At 38.8% G+C, this 27433-nt stretch overlaps 1 protein-coding gene across 5 annotated transcripts in view; it reads left to right on the top strand.

Moving 5' to 3' along the window:
• Gpatch8 (G-patch domain containing 8) overlaps window positions 1–27433 on the top strand; it is a 73704-nt gene that overhangs the window by 8961 nt on the left and 37310 nt on the right. For 2 of the 5 annotated variants that reach the window (XM_048367195.1, XM_048367194.1), the window contains exons 2-4: window positions 1841–1915; window positions 8921–8938; window positions 14252–14324. Coding sequence is in view for 1 of the 5 variants with exons in the window: in XM_048367192.1 (XP_048223149.1) it covers window positions 1841–1915; window positions 14252–14324 (148 nt within the window). In the remaining 4 variants the exon portion in view is untranslated. Of the gene's footprint in view, window positions 1–1840; window positions 1916–8920; window positions 8939–13107; window positions 14325–27433 lie in introns of those variants that run through there. The other 3 variants (XM_048367192.1, XM_048367196.1, XM_048367197.1) reach the window with 3 other exon arrangements.

The following is a 27433-nucleotide window of genomic DNA, read 5'->3' as shown; positions in this document are numbered from 1 at the left end:
CATATATATATATTTTTTTTTTGGCCAGTCCTGGGCCTTGGACTCAGGGCCTGAGCACTGTCCCTGGCTTCTTTTTGCTCAAGGCTAGCACTCTGCCACTTGAGCCACAGCGCCACTTCTGGCCGTTTTCTGTATATGTGGTGCTGGGGAATTGAACCCAGGGCCTCATGTATACGAGGCAAGCACTCTTGCCACTAGGCCATATCCCCAGCCCCGCCTTTTATTTTTGTGGTAGTTTTGAGAGAAGATAAATCCTGTATTGGATATAACTCAGGCAACTAGAAAGTATCTTTGCAATATTACATTTGGTTTCATCTCATAAGGTTCCAGTTATTAGTTGCCATTCGTCTTATTTGTTGCAATTACATTAATTTCAAAGAGGAATTATAATTTTATTTTAGGGCTGGGAGTGTGACTTAAGTGACCCAAGTGCTGAGGCCCTGAGTTTAAACCCCAGTAACCATCAAAAAATACTATTTTAGTGTTCATAGAATTGTAATACAGAATAACACAACAGGTTAAAAGTTGTACTAGGAATAAGTAATTAATCATGTTTTCTGGTATTTTAATGATTCTTCAACTGGGAGTATGCTAGCACGCTCAATGTCCTGGATTTGATCTCTAGCAACATAAAAGAAAATACAAATAATATAACTTCCCTCCCTCCCTCCCTTCCTTTTTTTTCAAGACCAGGGTCTGGCTGTGTAGCCTAGTCTGTCCTAGAACTCAGGGTCATCCTACCTCCATCTGCTACATGTTGGAGTTTATAGGTATGTACCATTATACCAGGCCATGACTTAACTTTCTCTGGTATAAAAAAAGGCAATATTAAAGCTGGGTACTGGTGGCTCACACCTATAATCCTAGGTACGCAGGAGGCCAAGAGCTGGAAAATCAAGGTTTGAAGCCGGCCTGGGTCTGAAACTCCGATTCCAATTAACCAACAAAATGGTGAATTAAAAGGTTTGGCTCAAGTGATAAAGAACCATCCTTAAGCACAAAGCCAAGCGAGAGTGGAGAGCCCCAGAGTTCAAGCTCTAGTACTAGTACATACAAAAAAGTAATATTGCTTATAAGCATGGCTCTTTGTTTTTAGGATTGTTTTTAGAATTCTGCAATAGTCAGTGTAAGCAAGAGCTGATGTCTTAAAAGTAGATTTAGATTTAAACTTTTGTTTTGCATGTGCACATACTGTAGTTCAATTAGAATAACTCTCTTAGGCTTAAACTCTTACTAAGTTGATTTAACATATTTTTTCCTGCTCCAGGAATTGAACCCAGGGCTTTGTACATGCTTAGGCAAGTGCTGTTCTGTGAAACTGTATACTAGTTGTGTTGTGTTTTTTTAAATCAGCTTTTGAAAAATTCTGGCAGGGTGCCGGTGGTTGTAATCCTAGCTGAGATCTGATAACTGCAGAGGGTTCAAAGCCAACTCAGGCAGGAAGTTCCATGAGACTCTTATTCCAATTAATTACCAAAAAAGCCAGGAGTGGAACTGTGGCTTAAGTGGTAGAGCACTAGCCTTGAGCCAGAAAGCTTAGAGATTGTACCAAGGGCCCGAATACAAGCCCCAGGCCTTAACGTACACTGTGTGAATTTGCTGGGTGCCAGTGGCTCATGCCTGTAATCCTAGCTACTCAGAAAGCTGAGATTTGAGGATTACAGCCAGCCTGGGCAGGAGACACAGACACACACACACACACACGCGCGCGCGTCTGAATTAGTGGTACAGTTTTGGTTGCCTGCTAAAAAAGAATACAAAGGTGGAAGTAATTCTTACTTTGGTAGTCTTAATAATTTTGATTTATTTTTCAAAAGTAACTGTGGTCTTCTTTTTCTAGGGTAATCATTTTGATCAATATGAAGAAGGACACTTAGAAATTGAACAAGCGTCCCTCGACAAGCCTATAGAATCGGTAAGATGATCAGCACTTTATTTTAGGTCTTAGCCAGTTAGTTAGGTAGTGTTTGAATGACACTTGATGTGGATGAAGCTAAACTTATTAATAACTGACAGAATAGTTTAGAACTATTTTCTTGCATGTCCTACAGTAATCAGATTTTTTAATGTAATATGTAGTATGTTGGAAAATCAGCCTAAAACATAGAGAAAAGATTAAAAATTTGGTGGAAATGTAATTATGGCTCATACTAATATTTACTATTTAAAATAGTAAGTTAAAGTTTAGTGCTTTGTAAATTGAATAAAGGAGTAAAATGTATTTTGATCCTTTAATACCTTTTCTGGGCAATAAATATAGTCATGTATAGAAACAGTTACCAGTTTCATTTACCAGACTCCTGTGTAACATGGAAAATTTGGTCTCTGTAGCTTAATGTCTGGTGTAAGAATTGGGGATGCAGCTTAGTGGTAGAGTACTTGCCTAGCCATGTACAAGGCCATGGGTTTCATCCCAGCACCACAAAACAAAAGTCTTTTTTGGGGGGGTCAAAGTTAGTTATTTTTATCTTCTCATACTGCATATTTTGGAACATTAATGTCAAGCAGTAGAATGAAGAGATGTCTTTTCCCTGTCTCTTAGTTAAAAGAACAAAAACAGCCCCCTTAAGTTTTAAATTTTAAAATACTTTGTTTTGAAAAACCCATTATTTTTAAATAGCTTAGTCCTTTGTCAAAATGTCTTAAGTTTGTCATAATTGTCAGCATTGAATATTTGTGCTTAAGTGTACCTACTTTTTAAGGGTTTTATTGAGGCATTGATAAAACTTAAATGAGGACAAGAGTTAAGGAACTAGTCTTTGTATCAGTCAACAGAAGCCCCCCTTTCCTTTAAGAAGCATTAGCTTCTTTTTCCTGTGGGAAATAAGGCAATGTAGAGATGTACAGAGCATAGATACTTTCAGTTTTTATTTTTTAAACTGTAATATAGTAAAGGATCAACATATATTTATGTTCCTAATTAGGTTGGTGTTGTGTGTGTTTGTGTGTGTGTTTAGATGTTTACAGAAATTTACACAACTTGGGGTGTTCGACATTTTTCTTCCACAGCAGTTGGCCCATATTAGCTAAGCAGCCATGATCTGGTTTGTATTGCACGGTCTGCCTTTTTTTTTTTTTTTTTTTTAATTTCTTCTCAAGGGTTTCTTTCTCCCCACCTCCCCTTCTTATTTCTGTCCTCTGGTCCAGTGAACACTGCATATAGTACCTTCTGTCTTAATGTGCTGGCATGGTGCTAGACTTAGGCATGGCAGTAATTGATGACGCATGTGATAATGCTGCAGAGGGAGAATTCAAATCTGATACGGTGCTTCAAGTCCAGTCTTGTGTTTTGACATAAGGTTAAAATGCCAAGCTCAGTTTATTAAGTTAAAACTTTTTCCATTTTGGGGATAATTACCAGGCTGAACTTTATAATGAAACCCATAGGCAAGATCAGTATCTTGTACTTGAAGTAATTTAATTTCCCCATTTTATGTATTTTTCTCTTAGGGTCAGAGCTTAAGAACAAACTGTCAATATCAAGTCCCCAGTACCATATTCTGTAAGGTATATGGCTGCTTAATATTCCTATGTAAGTTAGAGTTCTGTTGAATACTCCGATTGTCAGTAGTAGGATTTTTTTCTTTAGTATGAATTTGCAGCCTACTATTTATTATTGCTATACTCAACAAAGACTTAAAAAAATCTAATTGATATTTAACATTTTTAAGGCCTCTTTTTAGGGCCACATTATAAGAAATTTTTGAAAATTCATTTCTGTGGCATGTGAGGCTAATGATACATTGCTCTTACAATGTCTAGGGTTTTCTGCCAAATGTCATAGGGACAGTGCTGTGAGAAGACAATCTGATTGAAAAGTCAATGTTGAGTTATTTCAGTAACTAGTAGTGGAACTGACATATGTGTTAGCTGCTAAATAATGTTATCCTCTTAAAGTAAATGGTATAGTACTCAGACTATATATTTAATTTTTTAATAAAAAGATGTATATTACTCAATTATGACAAGTACTAATAAAAATTTCTTTCTGAAATACAAATATATGCATCATTTGTGATTTGGTAGTTTATGTTGAATAGAATAACAAGATAAAGAGGGATCTTATTTCTGCTGCCTAATCATTTAGCAATAAAATTTAAAGTTTTAAAAGAAACTCCCACATGATTGGCATCAAAGTAGGTAGCATTCCCTCTTTCCTTTCCCAAAGATAAAAGTCCTCTATCACCTAAAGAATGCTTAGGAAATAATAGTATATATTAAGTTATATGGCTGGCTGGCTATATTGAGCTGTTTTGTTCTTAGGGGGAAATGTCGCTTTTATCACAGAGTATGTCTCTGCTGAATTAAAATCTTTCTCTGCAGCAATATCTATTGAGAGGTGCTGACTGTTTTGCTACAGCATGCAACTCAAAATGGCTGGAAATATGCAGCTTTGGGAGTCTACAGATCATTGCAGGAGCTAAAGGTCTAGTCATTTTTTTTTAAACAAAGGTATTCTGCAGCAGCTGGTAACCATGGAAGTCTCTGCACAGGTTTGTGCCAAGAATATGCCTGTGTCAAGGGTATTGTGAGTAGAGGATTAAGGTCTTTTCATTTTGTAGTAAATTTGATAAAACCAGGAAGATGGGAAATAAGATTCAAAAGATAAAATAGTGCATTATGCTTTTAGTGAACTTAAAATCCAGATTTGTTAGTGAGATATAACAGGCATTTTAATTTCTATAGGCAAGTGTGAAAATAGTCCTAATCCTGCATTCAGAAAGTAATTAGTAATTAAAAACTTGTATTTTCTTTTATTTCAACCAACCAAATATTCTTCAGTGAATTTTCTGGTCAGGAATAAAATGTGCTGGGCACCGGTGGCTCATGCCTATATTCCTAGCTACTCAGGAGGCTGAGAGCTGAGGATCACAGTTTGAAGCTAGCCTTGGTAGGAAAGTCCATGTGACTCTTATCTCCAATAAACTATACTCAGTGGTGCAACGGCTCAAGTAGTAGAGCTCCAGCCTTGAGCACAAAGAAGCTCAGGGACAGCGTCCAGGTCCTGCATTTAAGTCTCAGGACCAGCAATAAATAAATAAATAGTTTTTTAAGAAAATTATTCAAGAATTGCTAGATTACTTGGTTATCTGGATTAAAGTGAAAGTGCAAAGTATCCTAATTACAACAAACTTTTGAACCTGAATTTTAAGCCATGGTTGCTTTATGATATTTTAAAGTGCAAACCATTGTAATTATGACCTCTGTATATTAGAATATTTGGAAAACAAAGTTTTATTTAAAGCTATAGCCCAATCTAGTTTCTGTCATAGTTACTAGTATTGGCTGGTGTGATTTAGGGGATATGGTCCTTTTATGACCTTTATTATAGCTTGAAAATGAGAAACCAGATGGGAAAATGATGGTGAGTTATACACAAAAGCAAAATGCCTGCATCATAGACTTAAAATATGTTATTGTTGTAATTGGAAATGCAAATACCCATCAGCTATTGGTTTTTTGCTCTGCCTGACTGATTAAAATCCTGGCATTAATCATTGTCAGGTTGATTGAATAGGTTTTAAAATTTAGTGTGAGTTTTCACACTCTAGTTGCTGATGTTTAGTTTGCTTTTATAGGTATTTGGAAGTATATGTATAAATAGATTTTGTCATGTTGTATATCTGTTTAGATCTGTGGACTCCACTAGTTCCAAACTGTAACTCTATAAGACTGCTGATTGACATTTAGCAGTGACCTTAATGTGGACTGCACAATATACAATGTGCTTCTTGGAGCTGAATGGTGTAGCATTACTATATGGCTTTTCTCTCTAGTCTTCATTGTGTCATCTGTAGTGAGCTATAGATTTTTTTGTTTGGGGAAGTTTTACAACGTTGCATGGGTTCACCTAGTAGCATTTGGTTCTTGCTTATAGAGTCTCTGATACACAATCAGCAAAGCTTACAATCCACTCAAGAGACTTACCATTTTTGTCACTATTGAAAATGGGATAAATTGTTTAAATTAAATGTGGCTGTCAACTAAAAAAATTCAGTGCAGAATTAATACTGGTGGTGTCACTAGTATACCTGTAGTATAGTTTTTTCTGAAATACAATATCCTGTTTCCTAGTATAGAAATTTGGAGTCAGCCCCGTGTAGTGAATTTTTATCTTTGTTTTGGCAAGCTCCCACCATACACATTGGTGCTGTTGCCAGAATGATCCTTGTTACTGTGGGAGTATGTAGCTATAAAGAACAGAGAGAAATTTCTGGAAATATTTTCTACTTAATATTTAATAAGGAAAAATGCTGAGGAAGAGCTGAAACAGTAACAATGAGTTTAAAAAATGGCTTGTTGGGCTGGGAATGTGGCTTAGAGATAGAGTGCTGGCCTAGCATGTATGAAGCCCTGGGAGAGATTCCTCAGCACCACACGAACAGAAAAAGCCAAAGTAGCACTGTGGCTAAACAAGTAGAGTGCTAGCCTTGAGCAAAAAGAAGCCAGGGACAGTGCTCAGGTCCTGACTCCAAGCCCCAGAACTTGGCACAAAAAAAAAAAAAAAAAAATTTACTTGTCCTTTTTTTCAGCATATTGATAATTGCTTAGAACACACATATCTTGCTTTAAAGATTGTCCCATTTCAAAGCTCTGTTTCTTTCTCACATGATAAAGAAGCTGGTTGAAAAGGCCAACTGAGGTGATTAGTTAAAAAAAAAAAAAAGGATTTTTTTTTTTTAGCTTCATGGATTAACCCAAGTATAAGAATTTCCTTCCCTCCCTCCCTCCCTTATTCCCCTTCTTCCTCTCCCCTCCTTCTATCTCTTTCTTTTTTTCTTTGTTTTTTGTGTGCCAGTATTTGGGACTTGAATTCAGGGCTTGGGCACTGTCCCTGAGCTTCTTGTGCTCAAGGCTAGCACTCTAGCATTTGAGCCACAGAGCCTTCTCTGTTTATATGGTACTGAGGAATGGAACTCAGGCTTCATGCATGCTAGACAAGCACTCTACCACTAAGCCACATTCCCAGCCCTAGCCTTTTTGCTTTTAATGGAGGTAGACTCCCTGGGATTTTTCTGCCTGGTCTGACTTGGAGTCTTTATCCTCAGATCTCAGCCTCCTGAGAAACTACTTTAAGTAGGATTATAGGCATGAGCTATCAATTCCTGGATTAATTTTTTTTCCTAATAGTTCAAATTTTAGAATTACTTTTAGTACTCATTGCCCTGTTCTATGAAGAAAAACTTACTAGTTGGAAATGTAAGTTACGTTTGCCAATTTACTGCTATAAATAGCATTCATAGGAATTATTGGCAAAATCATAATCCTGAAAAACTGGCAACTACATTCCCCTACCCCTTTTGTTTTTTCTCATACTGGGAGTTGAACACTGGGTCTCACTCTGCTTTTATGCTTACCTCGAGCCACAGCTCCAAGTCTAGTTTTTTAGTAGTTAATTGGAAATAATCTCATGAACTTCCTGCTTGAGGGGAGGGCTTTGAACCACAGTCCTCAAATCTCAGCCTCCTGAGTAGCTAGAATTATAGACATGAGCTTCTGACACTCTGCTAAGTCCCTTGTGTATTTTATTTTGCTTTATTTTATTTTATGCCTGTCCTAGGGCTTGAATTCCGGTCCTGGCCTGGGCGCTGTCCCTCAGTTTTTTTATTCAAGGCTAACACTCTACCACTTGAGCCACAGCTTCACTTCTGGCTTTTTTGGTGGTTTATTGGCAATATGGATCTCATGGACTTTCTTGCCTGGACTAGCTTTGAATCGCATTCCTCAGATCTTAGTCTCCTGAGTGGCTAGGATTGCAGGCATGAGCCACTGGCACCCACCTATCCCCTTGTTTTTGATAAAGTTTTGATCTTTTCAAGAGTTAGACATGACCACCTTGTTTTATTTTATTGTAAGATATTTTGGTTTGTTTTCCTGGTATTATCTATCATCTTTAGCCCATTTTTTTGTTTGTTTGTTTTGTTTTTTGTATTTGGTCCTAGGCTTGAACTCAGAACCTGAGTTCTGTCACTGAGCTTTTTTGCTCAAGGCTGGTACTCTACCACTTGAGCCACAGCTAAGCTTCTGGCTTTTTGGCTGTTAATTGGAGATAAAAAGTCTCATAGACTACTTACTACCCAGGCTTCTGAACTGCTTTCTTCAGATCTCAGCCTCATGAGTGGTTAGGATTATTAGATGTGAACCACTGCTGCCCATTGTGTTTTTGATAAGAATTTATCAAACCTTGGGGTTTTTTTTCTTTTCTTTTTTAAGGCTATCACACTGAATATTAGACCTTTCTGAGGAGCTACTAAGCTGTCTTTTCCACAGAAGCAAGTAGCTTGGAATGATAGGAGAGGTCCATATGAGGTCAGGGAGACTCCAGTTAACCACCAGAAAACCAGAAGTGGAGCTGTGGCTCAAGGGATAGCCTGGTAGAGCACCAGCCTTGAACAAAAGACCTCAGGAACAGTGCCTAGGCCTCAAATTCAAGCCCCACAACTGACAAAAATAAAAATTAAAAGAATAGTATATTAACTATGCTAATGAAGCTTCCAACATTTCCTTTCTTGTTTGTACCAAGAAAGATTTAATTTAAAAACAATTTAAATCTGAAGTTTTAGAAGAGATATGCCACTGTAATTTTGTTTCTTAGCTTTTTTTTCCTCCTGAGGTGACAGCCATTCTCTTGAGTGGTTTTGTAAAAGTGGTGCTAATGTGTATACCCTAAATTTTTCTTTTTTCTCCCTTTAACATTTGCTTTTCCTTTCACTATTGTCAGTCACAACACGCTGCTCTTGAACCTTTCAGCTGGTCTTGACTTGTGAATTTACTTATGCTTTTACTCTTCTTTAATAAGTACATTACTTGCAAGCAGTGAATTGAAAACAAGACAAAAAAAACCAAAAAAATAAATAAACAACCATTAGTGATTGGACGGTTTCTTACTTTGTGTTACATTTAACTGTTCTTTTGACAGCCCAGTTTTTAAAGCCAGGTTCGTATGGAAATGCTTTCACTCCACTTGCACTGCTTTTGGAAATAGCATACTGCTTCATCTGTCTGTTTATTTTAGTGCATTCATAATATAACACAGTCAGCATAATGTCTCATCTCCACTTAGCTAAAGATTGAGTTTTCTTTAAAAAAGAAAAACCATAACCAAATGGAGGGAGGGTGGCAACAATTTTTGTCAGCATTGCTTAATATCTAAAACTTTGTGCCAGAAAATTGACAGCACTAGTAAATAGTAAGATTAAACACTAACCAACTACATACTCTTTAGAAGAGCCATTATACTATCCTAGTACTTTCTAGAGGTATGTTGAATTATAGGAATCATGATTCAAAATAAGGATTTTATATAAATAACTTTGTTTTCATAGCAAGAAAATAATAGCTTCTTTTGCATTTTCTGCTAATATTACTTACACTAAGACTGAATATGTTTTATTGTATCTTATTTTACAGTGCTAAGGATCAAACCCAAGGTCTTACCATACTAAGAAAGTGTTGTACAATTGAGCCAGCCTGTAAGAACTGTTTTTGTTTTTGTTTTTGTACCGGTCCTGGGGCTTGAACTCGGGGCCTTGGCGCTGTCCCTGAGGTTTTTCGCTCAAGGCTAGCTCTCTGCCTCTTGAATCACAGCTCCACTTCTGACTTTTTTTGGTGCTTAGTTGGGGATAAGAATCTCACAGACTCTGCTGCCCAGGCTGGCTAGGAACTGTGATCCTCAGGTCTCAGCCTCCTGAGTAACTAGGATTATGGGCATGAGCCACCAGCACCTGCTAAGTTGTTGTTTTGTTTTTGTTGTGGTTGTTGTTGTTGTGGGATTTTTGTTTTTTGTTTTGATAGGTCTTAGGGCTTTAACTCAGGGTCTGGACAATATCCCTGAGCTCTTTTGCTCAAGGCTAGTGCTCTACCACTTTGAACCACAGCACCACTTGCCATTTTCTGGTAGTGAATTGGAAATAAGAGTTTCGTGGACTTTCCTGCCTGAGCTGGATTTGAACGGTGTTCCTCAGATATGAGCCTCCTAAGTAGAGCTAGGACTACAGGCATGAGCCACCAGCACCCAGCTAGAAATATTTTTTAAATTCTTACGTGTTATAGAGGGGGAGATTTCATTGTTACATTTCCATACATGTTTACAATATGTTCCAATCCATCTCATCCCTTCTAATCACTCTCCCTTTCCCCTCTCTTTTTCCCAGAAAAATTACTGCAGATTTCATTGTTTTATTGTCATAGCTGCAAACAGTCTTATTTCCACCATATTCATCCACCTACATCCTTGTTAGTCTCCTCCTGATAGTACCCACCCTCAGACACAGCCCATTCTCTCTCTTTCTCCCTCCCTCCCTCCCTCCCTCCCTCCCTCCCTCCCTCCCTCCTTCCTTCCTTTTTGTCTCCTCCTGCTAGTACCCACCCTCAGACACAGCCCATTCTCTCTCTTTCCCTCCCTCCCTCCCCCCTCTCTCTCTTTCTTTCTTTCTTTCTTTCTTTCTTTCTTTCTTTCTTTCCTTCTTTCTTTCTTTCCTTCTTTCCTTCTTGCCATTCCTGGGGCTTGAACTCAGGGCCTGAGCACTGTCCCTGAGCTTCCTTCCCCTCTAGGCTAGCATTCTACCTCTTGAGCCACAGCACCACTTCCAGCTTTTTCTCTGTATGTGGTGCTGAGAGTCAAACCCAGGGCTTCGTGCATGCTATGCAAGCACTCTACTGCTAAGCCACATTCCTAGCCCTCTAGTTGTTTTGATTATTAGCAAAAATAATTTCTAATGACTTTCGTGCACCATATAATATAGTGGTATTGTTTGTTTATTTGTGGTACTGTAGTTTGAACTCAGTGCCTTGTGCTTGCTTGACAAGCACTCTGCAGTTTGATCACTCCTCCAGTCCTGTTTGCTTTTTATCATTTTTCAGGTACAGTCTCAAGCTTTTTACTTGAGCAAACCTGACATCAGAATGATCCTTCTAGTTACACTTAACATGTAACTAGGATAATGCCATCATGCTTGTTTTGTTGAAATTTGGTCTTGCTAACTTTTGTCCTGGCTAGTCTCAAACTATCAACAATCCCTGGGAGGCAGAGGCCTCCCAAGTAGCTAGGATTAAAGGCATAAGCCACTTTATGTGGCATTTTTGTTAAAATTTATTATTGGTTGCCTCTCCTTGCTCCCATCCAGCAGTACTGAGATTTGAACTCAGGGCCACCTACTTGCCCCTACAGCTATGTCTCCAGCCTTTGTTTGAGCTGGCTCTTTTTGAGATAGGGTATTGCTTTCTGCCCAGTTGGTGACCAGACCACATCCATCTAATTTGGGCTTTTGTCCTAGCTGTACCTCCTCCTTATTCATTGAGATTGTTTCACAGACTTTATCTGCCCCTGTTGGCCTGAACTTGATGCTCCTAATCTAAGTGTTGAAGTAACTAGGAGTACGAATATCTGTTTCTGGCTTGCCTCTACTTTTTGTTTTTAAAAGGTATTTTTGAGAGTCATGAATGGTGGCATAGGTCAATAATAATAGTTCTATCTAACCTGAGCAATATAACAAGACCTGGTCAATAAATAAATAAACAAGCTTAAGAAGCTTAAGCCATGTGACCTTCTTGGAGGCTGAGGTATTTGGGAAGTTGAAGGCAAGAGGATGTAATGTTCCAGGCCAGCCTGAACTATCTCTCAAAAAAAAAAAATCCTTATCTCTTTAATTGATTAAATAACCAGCTGTCCAGCCCAGTTTTTATTATTTGTTTATTTAATTAATTAATTTTGTGCCAGTAGTGGGGCTTGAATTTGGGGCAGTATGCTCGCTCTCAGCTTTTTTTTTTTTTTTTTTTTTTGCCAGTCCTGGGGCTTGGACTCAGGGCCTAAATACTGTCCCTGGCTTCTTTTTTTACTCGAGGCTAGCACTCTACCATTTGAGCCATAGCACCACTTCCGGCTTTTTCTGTTTATGTGGTCCTGAGGAATCGAACCCAGGGCTTCATATTATATACGAGGCAAGCACTCTACCACTAGGCTTCATTACCAGCCCCTCTCTCAGCTTTTTTGATCAAGGGTAACACAGCACTTGCCACAGTTACACTTTTTGTTTTGTTTTGTTTTGTTTTTGGCCAGTCGTGGGCCTTGGACTCAGGGCCTGAGCACTGTCCCTGGCTTCTTCCCGCTCAAGGCTAGCACTCTGCCACTTGAGCCACAGCGCCGCTTCTGGCCGTTTTCTGTATATGTGGTGCTGGGGAATCGAACCTAGGGCCTCGTGTATCCGAGGCAGGCACTCTTGCTACTAGGCTATATCCCCAGCCCTACACTTTTGTTTTTTTAGTGGTTAATTGGAGTTAGGAGTCTCAGATTCATCTGGCCTGGTCTGATTTGAACTGTGGTCTGATTTGAACTGTGATCCTCAACCTCCTGAGTGGCTAAGATTACAGGCATGAACTACCAACATTCAACTCAGCTCAGTTTTATAGTTTAAACAACATCTTAAACTTGAAGGAAATTGTCCTTTAACAAAACAAAATGAACAATCAGAGCATTTCATTTGCTGCCATGGAAGGTAGCAGTAATTACTTTTGTCTACCACTCCAATGACCATTTTATCATCAAATATGAAGCTAGATGAAAATAATTTTAATCTGAGATAATTGGTTTCAGTGAGACATTTGTGGTGTTTTAGCTTTATAAACTGATTTCAGATATGATGTTATTTCCAGATGGTGATACTAGATTAATACTAAAGTTTCAGTTAAGGATATATTAACACAAGGCCTTGTGCATACTCGGCATTCTGCCTTCAGTGTTTTCCTTTGGGTTAGTATCATCATCAGCATCAGCATCAGCAGCCTCTTAATTAATTTAGTGCCAGTACTAGAGCTTGAACTCAGGGCCTTAAAGTCTTTTTTTTTTTTTTTTTTGGCCAGTCCTGGGACCTGGCTCAGGGCCTGAGCACTGTCCCTGGCTTCTTTTTGCTCAAGGCTAACACTCTGCCACTTGAGCCACAGTGCCCCTTCTGGCCATTTTCTGTATATGTGGTGCTGGGGAATTGAACCCAGGGCCTCATGTATACCAGGCAAGCACTCTTGCTACTAAGCCATATCCCCAGCCCCAAGGGCCTTAAAGTCTTGCTTGTCTTTTTTCCTCAAGGCTGACACTCTACCACTTGAGCCCTGTCTCCACTTTTGGTCTTCTACTGGTTAATTGAAGATAAGTTTCTCAGACTGGCTTCAAACCAGAATCCTCATATCAGCTTCCCGAGTAGCTAGGATTATAGGCATTAGTCACAGATGATAAGCTAGTACTTAATTTGGGGGAGGTCTTTACAGTAAATGGTTATTTTTAGCTTTGACTTGTTACTTCACAATAATTGTAAAGATCAGAAAATTGAACAAAGGGTTGCAGAAAAAAATTAATTTCTTAATCCTTTACACAAAAGCTGACATTTAATTGTTATTTCTGGTATCTTTCTACATTGAAATTACTTTTCTAGTATGCTTCTAGGAAGATGAGACATTATGTATGTTGATTTTCCCTCTACATGCACTAATGGTTCTTTACTGTTAACTTATTGCTAGGCCTGTTTCATTCTAACATCTTAGCATTTTTGTTAGACTACATGTTGAAATGCATCACTCAGTCTGTGCTTGAGCTCATTTTATTTTTATGTTTAATCAATTTAATTTCTTGTTTTACTAACCTCACTGTTTTTTCAGTTTAATATTGGCTGCATGCTAGTTAAATATTTATATTACATATATTTATTTATTTAAAAACCCAATCAAGTCTAGCCTGGATTTTGCTGATGGTTTTTTTCATTTCTAGTGGTGGGGCAGTTTCACACTTACTACTTTGTATCCTGAAAGCCTGACACATAAAATAACAAAACACAATATAGATTTTCCTTTTATTTATTTATTTTTTTACTTAAACAATCTTAAAGTGGTGCTGTCTAGGTGGTGGATATGATTGTATAAGTACCTTGATTTTATGCTTTTTAATGTTAGTTTTAAAACTTCATGAATGTATTCTTCCCCCTTTTCCTATCCTGATTTGCTCCTTTTTAAAGTGTTATATAGAAAAGTTGCCCAGCACACTATCAAAAAGGACCCTATCCCATATGTTCTTCCCATATAAAATACTAGCATTTCTTTTTACATTAATGGCCTTTTTACTGGGGCACATTTACCCTATTATTAGCACTCTTTGCATGCATATATGTAGAATTATCTCTTGCTCATCACCTGTTTAAATGTCACTAGGAAGGGAAGAATATATTATTGGAATATTTTTGGTTTGTCTCTCTGTTCTGTCTGTCAGGATAATATTGGACACCGGTTACTCCAGAAACATGGGTGGAAGCTGGGCCAGGGATTGGGAAAATCTCTTCAGGGTAAGTTTTTTAAATTTACCAAAAAAAGAAAAAAAAATGTTCCTGATGTAAATCTTGTACTTGAATTTGTTGTTTTTTGTATAATAAGTATTTGGGTTTATCCCTCTTCTCCTCCCTTTCTAGCATAGCCTGTTTTTCTTGTAACTGTTTTGGATTGGTGTTTAGCCTCCATATTTGCCAATAATTTGCAACAGTAAGCTGCGTGTCATTAAAACCTGCAGGTCAACATACTGTGTGTAGTTCTACTTTGAATTTGTGTGTGTTGTAGTGACGAGTGAGTAAAGTTAAGTGCATTATAAAGTCAGGGACAGTGGCAAGCTTGTAATTCCTAGCTACTTGGGAAGTGAAGATTGGGGATTGTGGTTCAAGACTAGCCTAGGCATAAAAGTTTATGAGACCATATGGGTGTGATGGCACCCATCAGCCATCCCAAGCTACTGGAAAGTACCATGGCTTAGGGGGAATGTGCCTGTCATTACAGTGATAGAGGGAAGAACAAATAGGAGGATTGCAGTCCAGGATAGCCTGAGCATAAAATAAAGCCAGACCTTGTCTAAAAAACAAAACAACAACAACCAAAAAAAAAACAATGTAAAAAAGGGACTTGTGGACTGGGAATATAGCCTAATGGGAGAGTGCTTGCCTTGTATACATGAAGCCCTGAGTTCCCTCAGCACCACATAAACAAAAAAGGCCAGAAGTAGCACTGTGGTTCAAGTGGTAGAGTGCTAGCCTTGAGCAAAAAGAAGCCAGGGACAGTACTCAGGCCCTGAGTTCAAGCCCCAGGACTGGCATAAGCAAAACACAAAAAGGGACTTGTGGTATAACTCAAGTGGCAGAGCACCTGCTTAGTAAGCATAAGGTTTCAAGTTCAAATCCCAGCCCCCTTCAGAAAATTATAAAGAGAAAACAAGCAACGTTTAACTTTTGTCCTTTCAAATTCCCTGACTCTTGTGCTCTGTGATGAGAATCCATTACAGTGGCACAGAGAAAAATTAACCTACATAAAAAACATTAAATGATAAGATATTTTCTAGCATTCTCCAAGCAGAAGCTATTTCCCAGGTTCAGACCAGGCTCTTGGAAATGTATGACTTAGTTTCTTATTTCTTTTCCTTTCTCTCCTTGCTTTTTTTTGGCCAGTCCAGGGGCTTGAACTCAGGGTCTGGGCACTGTCCCTGACCTTTTGCTCAAGGCTAGCTCTCTACCACTTGAGCCCGGCTTTTCTGTATATATGGTACTGAGGAATAAAACCCAGGGCTTCATGCATGCTAGGTAAGCCCTCTACCACTAAGCCACATTCCCAGCCCCCTTTCCCTCCTTTCTCCATTCTCTCTCTCTCTCTCTCTCTCTCTCTCTCTCTCTCTCTCTCTCTCTCTCTCTCTCGCTCTCTGTCTCTCTCTCGCTCGCTCTCTCAGCCAGTCCTGGGGCTTGAACAAACCTTTGCTTTGCTTTCTCTGGATCTCAGCCTTGTGGATAGCTAAGATTACAGGCATGATCCACCAATATGTTGCCCTTTTTTGAATACTACAGTGCCTTTTTCCCTCGTTGAAATATGCAACCTTTGGTGGGTGCCAGTGGCTCACACCTCTAATCCTAGCTACTCAGGAGGCTGAGATCTGAGGATCGTAGTTCAAAGCCAGGTTCAAAGTCAGCTAGGGCCAGAAAGTCCATGAGATTCTTACCAATTATCCACCAGAAAACCAGAAGTGGCACTGAGGCTCAAGTGGTAGATCACTAGCCTTGAGCTGAAGAGCTCGGAGATAGTACCCAGGCCCAGAGTTCAAGCCCATGACCAACCAAAACCAAGGCTGGGAATGTGACCTAGAGATAGAATGCTTGCCTAGCATGCATGAAGCCCTGGGTTCCATTCCTCAGTACCACATACACAGAAAAAGCTGGAAGTGGTGCTGTGGCTCAAGAGGTAGAGTCTCTAGCCTTGAGCAAAAAGTAGTCAGGGACAGTGCTCAGGCCCTGAGTTCCAAGCCCCAGAACTGGCAAGAAAAAGAAAAAGAAAAGAAATAATAATGTTAATAACGTAAACGATTAATTTGTAAAAACAGTAAAATACTACATAAATATTCACAGTTAACCACCTCTATTGTAATTGTGCATATTTAGAATTTTTTTTTTTGAGATAGGATTTCATTTTATGTAGCCAGGATGGCCTGTAACTCATATGTAACCCAATGTGGCCTTGAACTTTTGATCCTTCTGCTTTTACCTTCCAAATGCTGGGATTATAGGCACATGCTACCATACCAGGCTCTACTTTTCGATAATTTAACTTAATGATAGGTAATCTATTTTTTTGTAAAAATCATAAACAGGAATGCTTCTATTTTCTTTATTGTAGTTTTTTTGTGTGTGCTGGTCCTGGAACTTGAACTCAAGGTCTCAGCACTGTCCCTGAGCTTTCTTTTCTTTTTTTATGGTAAATAATTGTTTATTTTGACATTTTTGGCCATTTCAAACAAACCAGTAGACATGTTTTTACACATGATGGACATTTAGCTCATCAAGACATAGGAGAGTTTGGATATCTTAATGTACATTCTCAATAAGCTTGACCTTTGACAGAAGTTTTCTTTTTTAAAAAAATAAACTTTTTTCTTTATTACAAAGTGTGGTACAGAGGGGTTACAGATTCATATGTAAGGCAGTGAGTACATTTCTTGTTCAACTGTTACCTCCTCCCTCATTTTTCCTCCACCTTCCCCTTCCCCCTTCCCCTCCTGAGCTTTATTTTCTATCACTTGAGCCACAGCTATACTTCTGGCTTTTTTAGTGGCTAATTTCCTTCTTTTTGTCATAGGGCTTGTTTATTAATTTTCAATTCTTTTTTTTTTTTAACCAGTCCTGGTGCTTGAACTCAGGGCCGAGCACTGTCCCTGGCTTCTTTTTGCTCAAGGCTAACTCTATCACTTGAGCCACAATGCCACTTCTGGCTTTTTCTGTTATGTGGTAGTGAGGAATTGAACCTGGAGCCTCATGCATGCAGGCGAGCATTTTGCCACCGAGCCAGTTCCCAGCCCTAGGTAAGAGTCTCAAGGACTTTTTCTCCTGGGCTGGCTTTGAACTGCAGTCCTCAGATCTCAGCCTCCTCAGTAGCTAGGATTGTAGGCGTGACCACTGGTAGGCCCAATTGCTGCTTTCTTATTGCTGTCTTATTTCTCAGAATTGACAATAGTAGTAGCTAACACATTATATGTTTTATATTGTGGATGTTAAGATCTATGCTATTAATATTGTATGCATTTTTAATTTTTGTTTCCCATATTGGGAGAGTCAATTCATAGTCTTTCACATCTAGCCAAGTGCTATGCCTTCTATTTGGTTATCCTGTTTTTATTTTATTTTTGAGACAGAATCTTGGTATCTTTTGTCTGGTTTGGCCTCAAACTCAGGATCCTCCTGCTTCCACATATTGAATAGTTGGGCATGAACTGTCATATCTGGCTTCTGTATTGGGGCCTCTAAATCCCCAACTTTTGTTTCTATTGCACCAGTTTTGAACTCATTAGTTATATCTACTTCTGAGTCTGGCAATATTTGAATAAAAAACCTCAATAAGACTCAGATTTGAGGGTGTATGCCTGAAATTCCAGCTACTTTGGAAGCAGAGATAGAGAGATCGAGGTTCTTAGTCAGCTGAGGCCAAAGTTAATGAGACCCTATCTCAAATACAAACTGAAAAACAAAAAGGAAGTAGTAGAGAGCTTGCATACCAAGCATCAGGCCTAGAGTTCAATCCTTAAAACTGGAAATTTTAAAAAGGCCTCAGTATTGCAACAATGTTGTTGAAGACAACTGAGTAACAACCTGTGGACAAAAGGAGTTTGATCCCTTATTCTGAAATACAGCCAGAAGAATAAAAGACTAATTGGGAAAAATGAAGTCATAAAATTATAGAATGAACAATGGGAGAATTAGTACTATTTTTTAGAGCGAAGTATTGAGTTCAGGTACTTATACAAGCACACTACCTTCCTAGTCCACCTTTGGAGCTATTTTAAAAGTAATATTTGGCTTGTTATGATGGCTTATACTTATAATCCCAGCTACTTGAGGAGGCAGAGATTTGGAGGATCACAGTTCTAATCCAGCTTGAGCAAAAAAGTTAGTGAGCCACCTGCCCCAACAAACAAGCCATGCACAGTGGTACATACATGTAACCACCACTATAAGGGAGCTATAGGGCAGGAGGATTGTGGTCTAAAGTAGGCTGGCCAAAAAAGTATGAGACCTTGGGGTTGGAGGCATGGCTCAGTTGGTAGAATAGCTAGCCAGTGAGTGTAAGTGTCAAATTCATTTGGGTCCCAGTCTTAGACCTAAAAAAAAAAAGAAAGAAAAGGTATGAGATCTTATCTGAAGAAGAACTAAAGCAAGATAATATTTGTGGCAGGGTGCTAGAGATGTGGCTCAAGTGGTAGAGCATTTGAAGCACTTTAGTTTCTAATTAAAAAATTTAGTACTGTCTCCAAAAAGAAAAGAAAAATTGAATAAGGAAAGCCTTTCTAAATGTAGCTCCAAAACAGACATTGAATGGCCATTAGAGGATAAATTTGGATATATTATACCCTAAGGTAAGAAAATTCATGAGAGGACTATCTATGATTTTCCTTTTTTTTTTTTTTTTCATTTTTTACTTTAGTAGTACTGGAGTTTGAACTCAAGGCCTCCTATTTATTTGTTAGGCAGGTGGCTCTACCACTTGAGCCATGTCCCTAGTCCTTTTTGCTTTAATTTTCAGATTGAGTCTCAGGTTTTGTTGTTTTGGTTGTTTTGTATTGGGCATGGTTCACCTCCCTCCTCCTTCACACCTCCCTCCCCTGCAGCTGGGACCAAAGGTCTGTAGCACCATGCCTGGGACAGTGCTCAAGTCCAAGCCCCAGGACTGGCAAAATAATAATAAGGGCTGGGGATATAGCCTAGTGGCAAGAGTGCTTGCCTCTTATACTCGAAGCTCTGGGTTTCATTCCCCAGCACCACATATATGGAAAATGGCCAGAGGTGGCGCTGTGGCTCAAGTGCCAGAGTGCTAGCCTTGAGCAAAAAGAAGCCAGGGAGAGTGCTTAGGCCCTGAGTCCAAGGCCCAGGACTGGCCAAAAAAAAAAAAAAAAAAGATGTAGATCAAGTGGAAGAGTACCAGCTATCAGCAAAGAAAGCCTAATGAGTGCATGAGGCCCTGAGTACAAGCCTCAGCAGATACACCAGCTTTGCAGCCAGGCTTTGCTCCAGTAGTAGAGCAAGAAAGCGCAAGTCTCTTGAGTTCTAGCCCCAACACTACCAAGTACATATAGACAGTTACATGGCAACAGTGAGAATATCAGTAAGGAAAACCACTACACAGAGAAAATTACTTGGAGATTAAAATGTGTGTATCTTTGCTAATTGTCATACTTTGTAAACATGGGTGGAAAAGTAACAATGAAATCACCCCAATCTACCTTGTAATTTGTATATGTTGGTTTTTTTGTTTTTTTTTTTTGTTTGTTTGTTTTTTGGCCAGTCCTGGGCTTTGGACTCGGCCTGAGCACTGTCCCTGGCTTCTTTTTGCTCAAGGCTAGCACTCTGCCACTTGAGCCACAGTGCCACTTCTGGCCATTTTCTATATATGTGGTACTGGGGAAACAAACCCTGGGCTTCATGTATACAAGGCAAGCACTCTTGCCACTAGGCCATATTCCCAGTCCTTTTTTTTTTTTTTTTTTTTTAAAGCATATATCTTGTCCAGCACCTGTGGCTTGTACCTGTGATCCTAAGATCTGAGGATCTTTGTTCAAAGCCAGCCTAGGCAAGAAAGTCTTTGAGAATCTTCATCTCTAACCACCAAAAAGCCTAAAGTGGAGCTGTAACTCAGGTAGTAGAGCTCTAGCCTTGAGTAAAAATGCTCAGGGATTGCCTGGTGCCACTGGCTCACCTGTTATAGTAGCTACTCACGAGGCTCAGCTCAGATCTGAGGATTGAGGCTTGAAGTCAACCCAGGCAGGAAAGTCTGTGAGACTCTTACCTCCAATAAACTACTCAGAAGTTGGAAGTGGTGCTGTGGCTCAGATGGTAGAAGAGCACTAGCCTTGAGCACAAAGAGGCTCAAGGACAGGACCAGGCTCTGATTTAAAGCCCTAGGACCAGCAAAATAAAAAATAAATTAAAAAAAAAGCTCACGGATAGCAGAAGGTGTTGATTCCAGCCTCAGGACCAGCAAACAAAAAGAAAGAATAAAAAAAGCACGTGTGTGTGTGTGTATGTGTGTGTAATTTCTTTTACAACTGAACTGTTATACACAAAATAATATATGATTGGTATTAATTTATTTCATATTTGTAGCAACAATAAATTGGAAATTATATTTCATTTAGACTTTTCATATTTTAATAAAGCTAAAACCAAGGTATCTTTTGTTAATAGTACTATAGTTACAATTGACTGCCCTTTAATTTCTTAGTGGCTCATAAAATAATGTGTTTTATGTTTAATGACACTCATTTATAGAATCCTAAAATAGTATAATGAAAACCATGCATCTTTAAAAGGATTTTTAAAGATGTATGTATTTAATATGTATAGAACTATTAATAGGAGAGATACAGAACAGTATGTATTATGTATATTATCTGTAACATTTGTGTTAAGTGATACATATATAACTGCAAGTGTACTTCCTTTTTAAAATTGGTATTTCAAAGAGAAATGTCAAGCTTTCTGTATGAAAACTTACCTGGAAATTGATTACTCATTATTTTATTGTATTGTATTTTATAGTTTTGTGCTCATCCTGGGTATTGTCTCTGGAATTTTGTGTTCAAGGCTAGCATTTTACCACTTAAGAGGCACAACTTCCCTTCAGGTTTTCAGTGGCTAATTGAAGATAAGAGTTTCAATGACTTTCCTGCTCAGGGTGGCTTTGAATTGCAATCCTCCAATCTCCCAACTCCTGAGTAGCTAGGATTACAGTCATGAAAAAGTCAGCATTAGACTCCTGGAGCTTATTTTTGCTCAAGATTGGCACTCTAACACTTAACCCACAGCTCCACTTCTGATTTTTGGTGTTGAATTGGAGATAAGGGTCTCACAGACTTCCATGCCTGGGCTGGCTTCAAACTATCATTATGATTCTCAGGTATCAGCCTCCTGAGTTGCTATGATTACAGTGCGATCCTCTGGTGCTCCATTATTTTAAATGAATTGTCAGCTTCCAAATTTAATCAGTTTCTAAAACATAACGAAAACATACAAAGCTGCCTTTTTTTGTGTGTGGGGGGGGGTTGCCAGTCCTGGGGCTTGAACTTAGGGCCTGGATGCTGTCCCTTAGCTTTTGTGCTTATTGCTAGCAGCATTCTACCTGGGTCTGCCTTCAAACCACAATCCTCTGAGTAGCTAGGATTACTGGTATGAGCCACCAGTGCCTGACCATAATTGATTTCTATACAGTGACATTTTGCATATTCTGAAATAGTTTTTTGTAAAATTCTAGTTTTATTTGGAATGTTTTGCCTGATTTCTCATGTATTTTTGTTGATAGTATTTTGTTTAAAACAAAAGGGTTTTTTGGGGGGCCAGTACTGGGATTTGAACTAGAGTCCTGTGATTGCTAAGCATACTTTGGAGGCATACCTCTAGCCCTTGAAGCAACAACAAAAACTTGACTATATAAAATTTTTGGCTGGGGATATAGCCTAGTGGCAAGAGTGCCTGCCTCGGATACACGAGGCCCTAGGTTCGATTCCCCAGCACCACATATACAGAAAACGGCCAGAAGCGGCGCTGTGGCTCAAGTGGCAGAGTGCTAGCCTTGAGCGGGAAGAAGCCAGGGACTGTGCTCAGGCCCTGAGTCCAAGGCCCAGGACTGGCCAAAAAAAAAGAAAATTTTTTTTTGGCTAAATAAATGTGTCGAGAATATTCTTTATAATTCGGGGTTAATTATTAAAACCAAGGCATTTTATTTTCTGTGGGAATACAAAGTCATTTATCTGTTTGTTACTGCTAATACCGGGGTCTTGAATTCAGGGCTCAGTTGTTATCCCTTAGCCACAGCTTCATTTTTGGCCTTTTAGTGCTTAATTGGAGGTAGGAGTCTTACAGATTTTCCTGCCCAGGCTGGCTTGGAACCACAATCTTCAGATCTCAGCCTCTTAATCATTCGTATAAATTTACTAGTAGTATCTGAAGAACCATGTCCAGTTTGACTGGCCTTGAACACCTTGAACAAGTGATTTTCCTGCTTCAGCTTTTGGTTTTCTTTAGGTAATATGTACTATGTGTTTAATTTGAAGAAGGTCTCGCTAAAAATTTTGTTTCTTGGGCTGGGAATATGGCCTAGTGGTAGAGTGCTTGCCTCGTATACATGAAGCCCTGGGTTTGATTCCTCAGCACCACATATATAGAAAAAAAAAAGCCACAAGTGGTGCTGTGGCTCAAGTGCTAGAGTGCTAGCCTTGAGCAAAAAGAAGCCAGGGACAGTGCTCAGGCCTTGAGTTCAAGGCCCAGGACTGGCAAAAAAAGAAAAATAATATTTTTTTTCTTCTTCTTTAAAGTCAGTCTTTTGATTTATATTGTCAGTTGCTTTTCAAAGTCAGTAGTCACTAATTTGATTGATGATACATGGAAAGGACTTTTGGGTAATACTTTTATTGACCTTAGATAATCTCCATCTGGAAATGGGTTTTATGCATAGCAAATGGTATATAAAACATTAAAATTTGTCACGGCTCTATTCTGAGTATCTTTCATTTTATAGTGTTTATTTTTAATGCCCAAATTGGAAATAAGGATGGCTTTAAAAAATCTTTTAGGCTAGAGGCATGGCTCAAGCATTAGTACACCTGACTATTAAGCATGAAGCCTTGCATTCAAAACCCAGTACCACCTAAAAAGTGAAAACAAGTCTATAATCTTGAGATTACTATTATTCACTGATATTTTGAATAAGGATTTAAATTTGTTAGTCTGTTTGTTATCTCTGATCTGTATAACAATCCTGAAAACAGGGATATCTTCACGTAACAGAGCCTAGACACATTTGGGTTAAAAGGTTACACAGATATTTATTTTCTGTAGCAGAGAACTTAAATTTTGTAGCCAATTATTTTATAGACAATCCTAGAAAAATGTAGAGAGCAATTAATTAAAGAGAAATACAGATGGGTTACTGTGTTATGTCAAGATGGAGCAGTTTAAATGAATCTGGAAAAGTGTTGGAGTTACAGAGTAATCTTGAAATAGTAAGTTCTCAATGTAGTTATGGAACACTTACAATAATACAACTTTTAGGAAGACACTGGAATATTGGATTACTATCATGCCACAGGACTGACCAAGAACAGAACGAGAGTGTTTTCTATCCTCATACTTCAAACTTGAAGTAAACTGTATAGATTATTAGCCAAGCCCATGTTATTCTTTTATTTTTGGATCATGAAACGAATATAGCTACTGATTTGCCATGTGCTCAGTTAATGATATATTAGTTCCATTGAGTTCCAGAATGTCACTGCATTTTCTTTTGGAATGTTATAATTAGAAGATATTCATGCATACATAATACAAATAGACAAAAGAAAGAGATCCACCCCTAGGTGCCTGTAGTTTACTCCTGTAATCCTAGCTACTTGGGAGGCTGAGAGTAAAAGGATCAAGTTTTAAGGCCAGCTTGGGTAAAAAAAATTGCAGGACAATTCTGAACCCATAGCTAGCTGGACTTAGTGGTGTGTAACTGTCATCCCAGCTACAGGGACAGCTGAGATTGAGGGAATCACAGTTCCAAGACAGCTTGCCTGGTCAAAAAGTTTGAGAGAGTCCATCTGAAAGCAAGAAAGCTGGTATTTGCTAAAGTTGCTGTGGAAAGCTAAAATATGTGGATTGCTATTGAGGCAAGGGCTTGGGCAAAAGGCAAGACCCTACCTAAGGACCCTCCCAATACAAAACAGGGCTGGAGGCATGGATCAGTGTAAGAGCACCTGCCTTGCAACATGAGGCCCTGATTTTAAACCCTCAATATGAAGAAAAAGGGGGGGGAGGAGAGTAGAAGGGAGAGGGAGAGATGTGTGTACACATTCTCTCTCTCTCACACACATTGTAACTCTTTTATTTGGCCTACATATATATGTGCATGTGAACGTGCTACATTTACTAGGAAGCAGTTAATTTTCGCTTAGAGCTTTTGTTTTTGTTTTGAGTGGGCGAAGGTTTGGGTTTTAATCCAGTGCCCAACCAGTCTTCTTGGCCCAACTGCTTACTCAGATTTTGGTTGGACTGCTTCATCTAGGCCTTCATCTTAGGTCACCAAGTTTTATGTCCTTTTGAAGGTAGCCTATATAGCAACCCTCATAGCACAAGTCCAGGGCAGGCTGATATCCCCCAAGCCCCCATACTTGCAGCTGCATCCCCAAACGACAGGTGCATGTGTCCCTGAAGTAAAGCCAGGCCCGTCTACCTAGGAGGCACGCTACCTCATGCCATGCACAGCTAAAGAAGCTATAGACAGCTTCATGACTCATGAAATTCTTCATGAAGGAGATCATCTGATATCCCCCGTTCATGAAGTGAAAGAGGGGACCTGAACCCTGGAACTATTTTTGTGTATGCATGATAGTCCTGGGGCTTGAACTCAGGGCCTGGGTACTTAACTTTTTCACTCAAAGTTCGTCCTCTAACACTTGAGCCATATCTCCGCTTAGAGCTTTCTGGTGCTTAATTGGATATGAGTCTCATGGACTTCCCTGCCCAGGCTGGCTTTGAACCTCCATCCTCAGATCTCAGCCATTTGAATAGATAGGATTACAGACAGGCCTGAGCCACCAGTGCCCAGCTATAAAAAGTCTTTTTTTTAAGCCCAGTTATTTTCTAAAGTGACTAATGTATTCTGTGTTTCTAGTTAAGTGTTTTATTGAGTAGAATATATCATATGCTAATAGTTAATAAGAAAATGTAAATGATTCTGATTGTTTTTATTCTACTGAAGACGAATTTTCAGGAAATAGTTGAAAAGTGAAACCTTGGTTTGGAAATAGATGTGTTTTTTTTCTTTTCTATTTGGTATTTCCCAGTTTGCACCAAGTCACTATTTTAATAAAAGAAATTAGAAATAGATGCACAAACATCCTTACTTTAAAGTTATATTTTAAATTCTTCACAAAGTTTACCTTTTTGATTTTGTAGTATTTTTCATTTTCACATATGTATTTGAATTGCTTGAAGTAAGAAATACGTTGGACCAAGGTCTTAGCCTTTGAGTTTAGGGTTTTTTAGCAGATGGCTTTTATATTTACTTTTGCTTTATTAGGGCTGATTTTTAGAAACAACCTAAGATATTTTAAAGCTTTTTAAACTTTTTACACATTAATTCTACAAGCGTCCTGGTTGCCTTGTCTTACCAGAAGTTCAAGATGATTAGATTACTTTGCTGAATTATATGTAATGCAGAAGGCATAACACTTTCCCCTGATCACTGCTAAGTGTTCTGTTCCTAGAAGAGTGCCTGGTATGCATTAGGATTTCTAATGTACATTTATGTTGAATGAATCTCTGTGAGGGAAAGCACCAGAGATAAATTATAGGATGCATTGCATTCTTCTACCTGTTTTAACCATTCAGTCAAAGTTGTAATCCTTTTAGAGGGTTCTTTGACTGTTTACCAAATTATGACTTCTTTTTAATGTTTTTTTTTCCTCTCATTCTATTCCTAGAAGGTATTTTTCTCTGTCCCTGAGCTTATTTTGCTCAAGGCTAGCACTCTACCACTTGAGCCACAGCGCCACTTCCAGCTTTTTCTTGTGTATATGGTACTAAGGAATCGAACCCAGGATTTCATGCATGCTAGGCAAGCACTTTACCGCTAAGCCACATTCCCAGCCCTAGCGTGTATTTCTTTAAATACAGTATTTTTACAGAAAAAAATTAGGGGCACTTTTGTGCCAGTTTTGTATATCAATTAAATATATATGTGTACGTATATACATACATATATATATAAATGTGTATGGGTATAATTTTATTTTGTGCTGTCCTGAGGATTGAACTTAGGTGCCTAGGCACTGTCCCTGAGATTTTCTCCTCAAGGCTGGCCCTACCACTTGAGCTACAGCTCCACTTTCAGCTTTTTTTTTTAAACCAGTTTTTACCAGAGTCTCATGGACTTTATTGCCTGGGCTGGCTTGGAACTGAGATCCTTAGATTTCATCTTCCTGAGAAGCTAGTATTACAGGCATGAGCTACTGGCACCTGACTACAAATAATCAAAGGGAATTTTAACATTTAATCTTATTCACTGATTATGTCATAATGCTTTGTATTTTAGCAAGATTCTGGTAATACTAGAGCTTTTAAGGACTATTCTCATAGTAGAAATAAACTACTCTTTAAAATACAATTATAGCTGAAGGTATAGCTCAATGGTAGGTAGAGGTACTGGGTTTAATCCTCAGCACTGTAAAAAAAAAACACATAGGATAAAATAAAAACAATCAAATTCCAGTTAAGCCATGACATTTACAGTTTTGATTTAGAAAATACACATATCAGTTTTTTCAATTAGATGAATATATCGTACATATTCTTGATGTTTTATGTGTTCTCTCTCTCTCTCTCTCTCTATTTATTTTTTATTTTTTGCTCGTCCTGGGGCTTGGATTCAGGGCCTGAGCACTGTCCCTGGCTTCTCTTTGCTCAAGGCTAGCACTCTACCACTTGAGCCACAGCGCCACTTCCAGCCTTTTCTATATATGTGGTGCTGAGGAATCAAACCCAGAGCTTCATGTATACGAAGGCGAGCACTTTACCACTAGGCTATATTCCCAGCCCTCCCCGGTTCTTTTAACTTTTCCTTCCTCCAGTTGGCCAGAGTATAGACAGCATATATAACGCTTTTGGTGAGAAGTCTAATCTCTCTTTTTTTTTTTTTTTTGCCAGTCCTGGGCCTTGAACTCAGGCCCTGAGCACTGTCCCTGGCTTCTTTTTGTTCAAGGCTAGCAGTCTGCCACTTGAGCCACAGCGCCACTTCTGGCCGTTTTCTGTATATGTGATGCTGGGGAATTGAACCCAGGGCCTCATGTATACAAGGCAAGCACTCTTGCCACTAGGCCATATCCCCAGCCCCAGTCTAATCTCTT

Source organism: Perognathus longimembris, chromosome 17, assembly GCF_023159225.1.
Source record: "Perognathus longimembris pacificus isolate PPM17 chromosome 17, ASM2315922v1, whole genome shotgun sequence".
NCBI lineage: Eukaryota > Metazoa > Chordata > Mammalia > Rodentia > Heteromyidae > Perognathus > Perognathus longimembris.
Note: the sequence above shows the minus strand (reverse complement) of the source record. Positions and strands in the feature narration are given on the sequence as shown.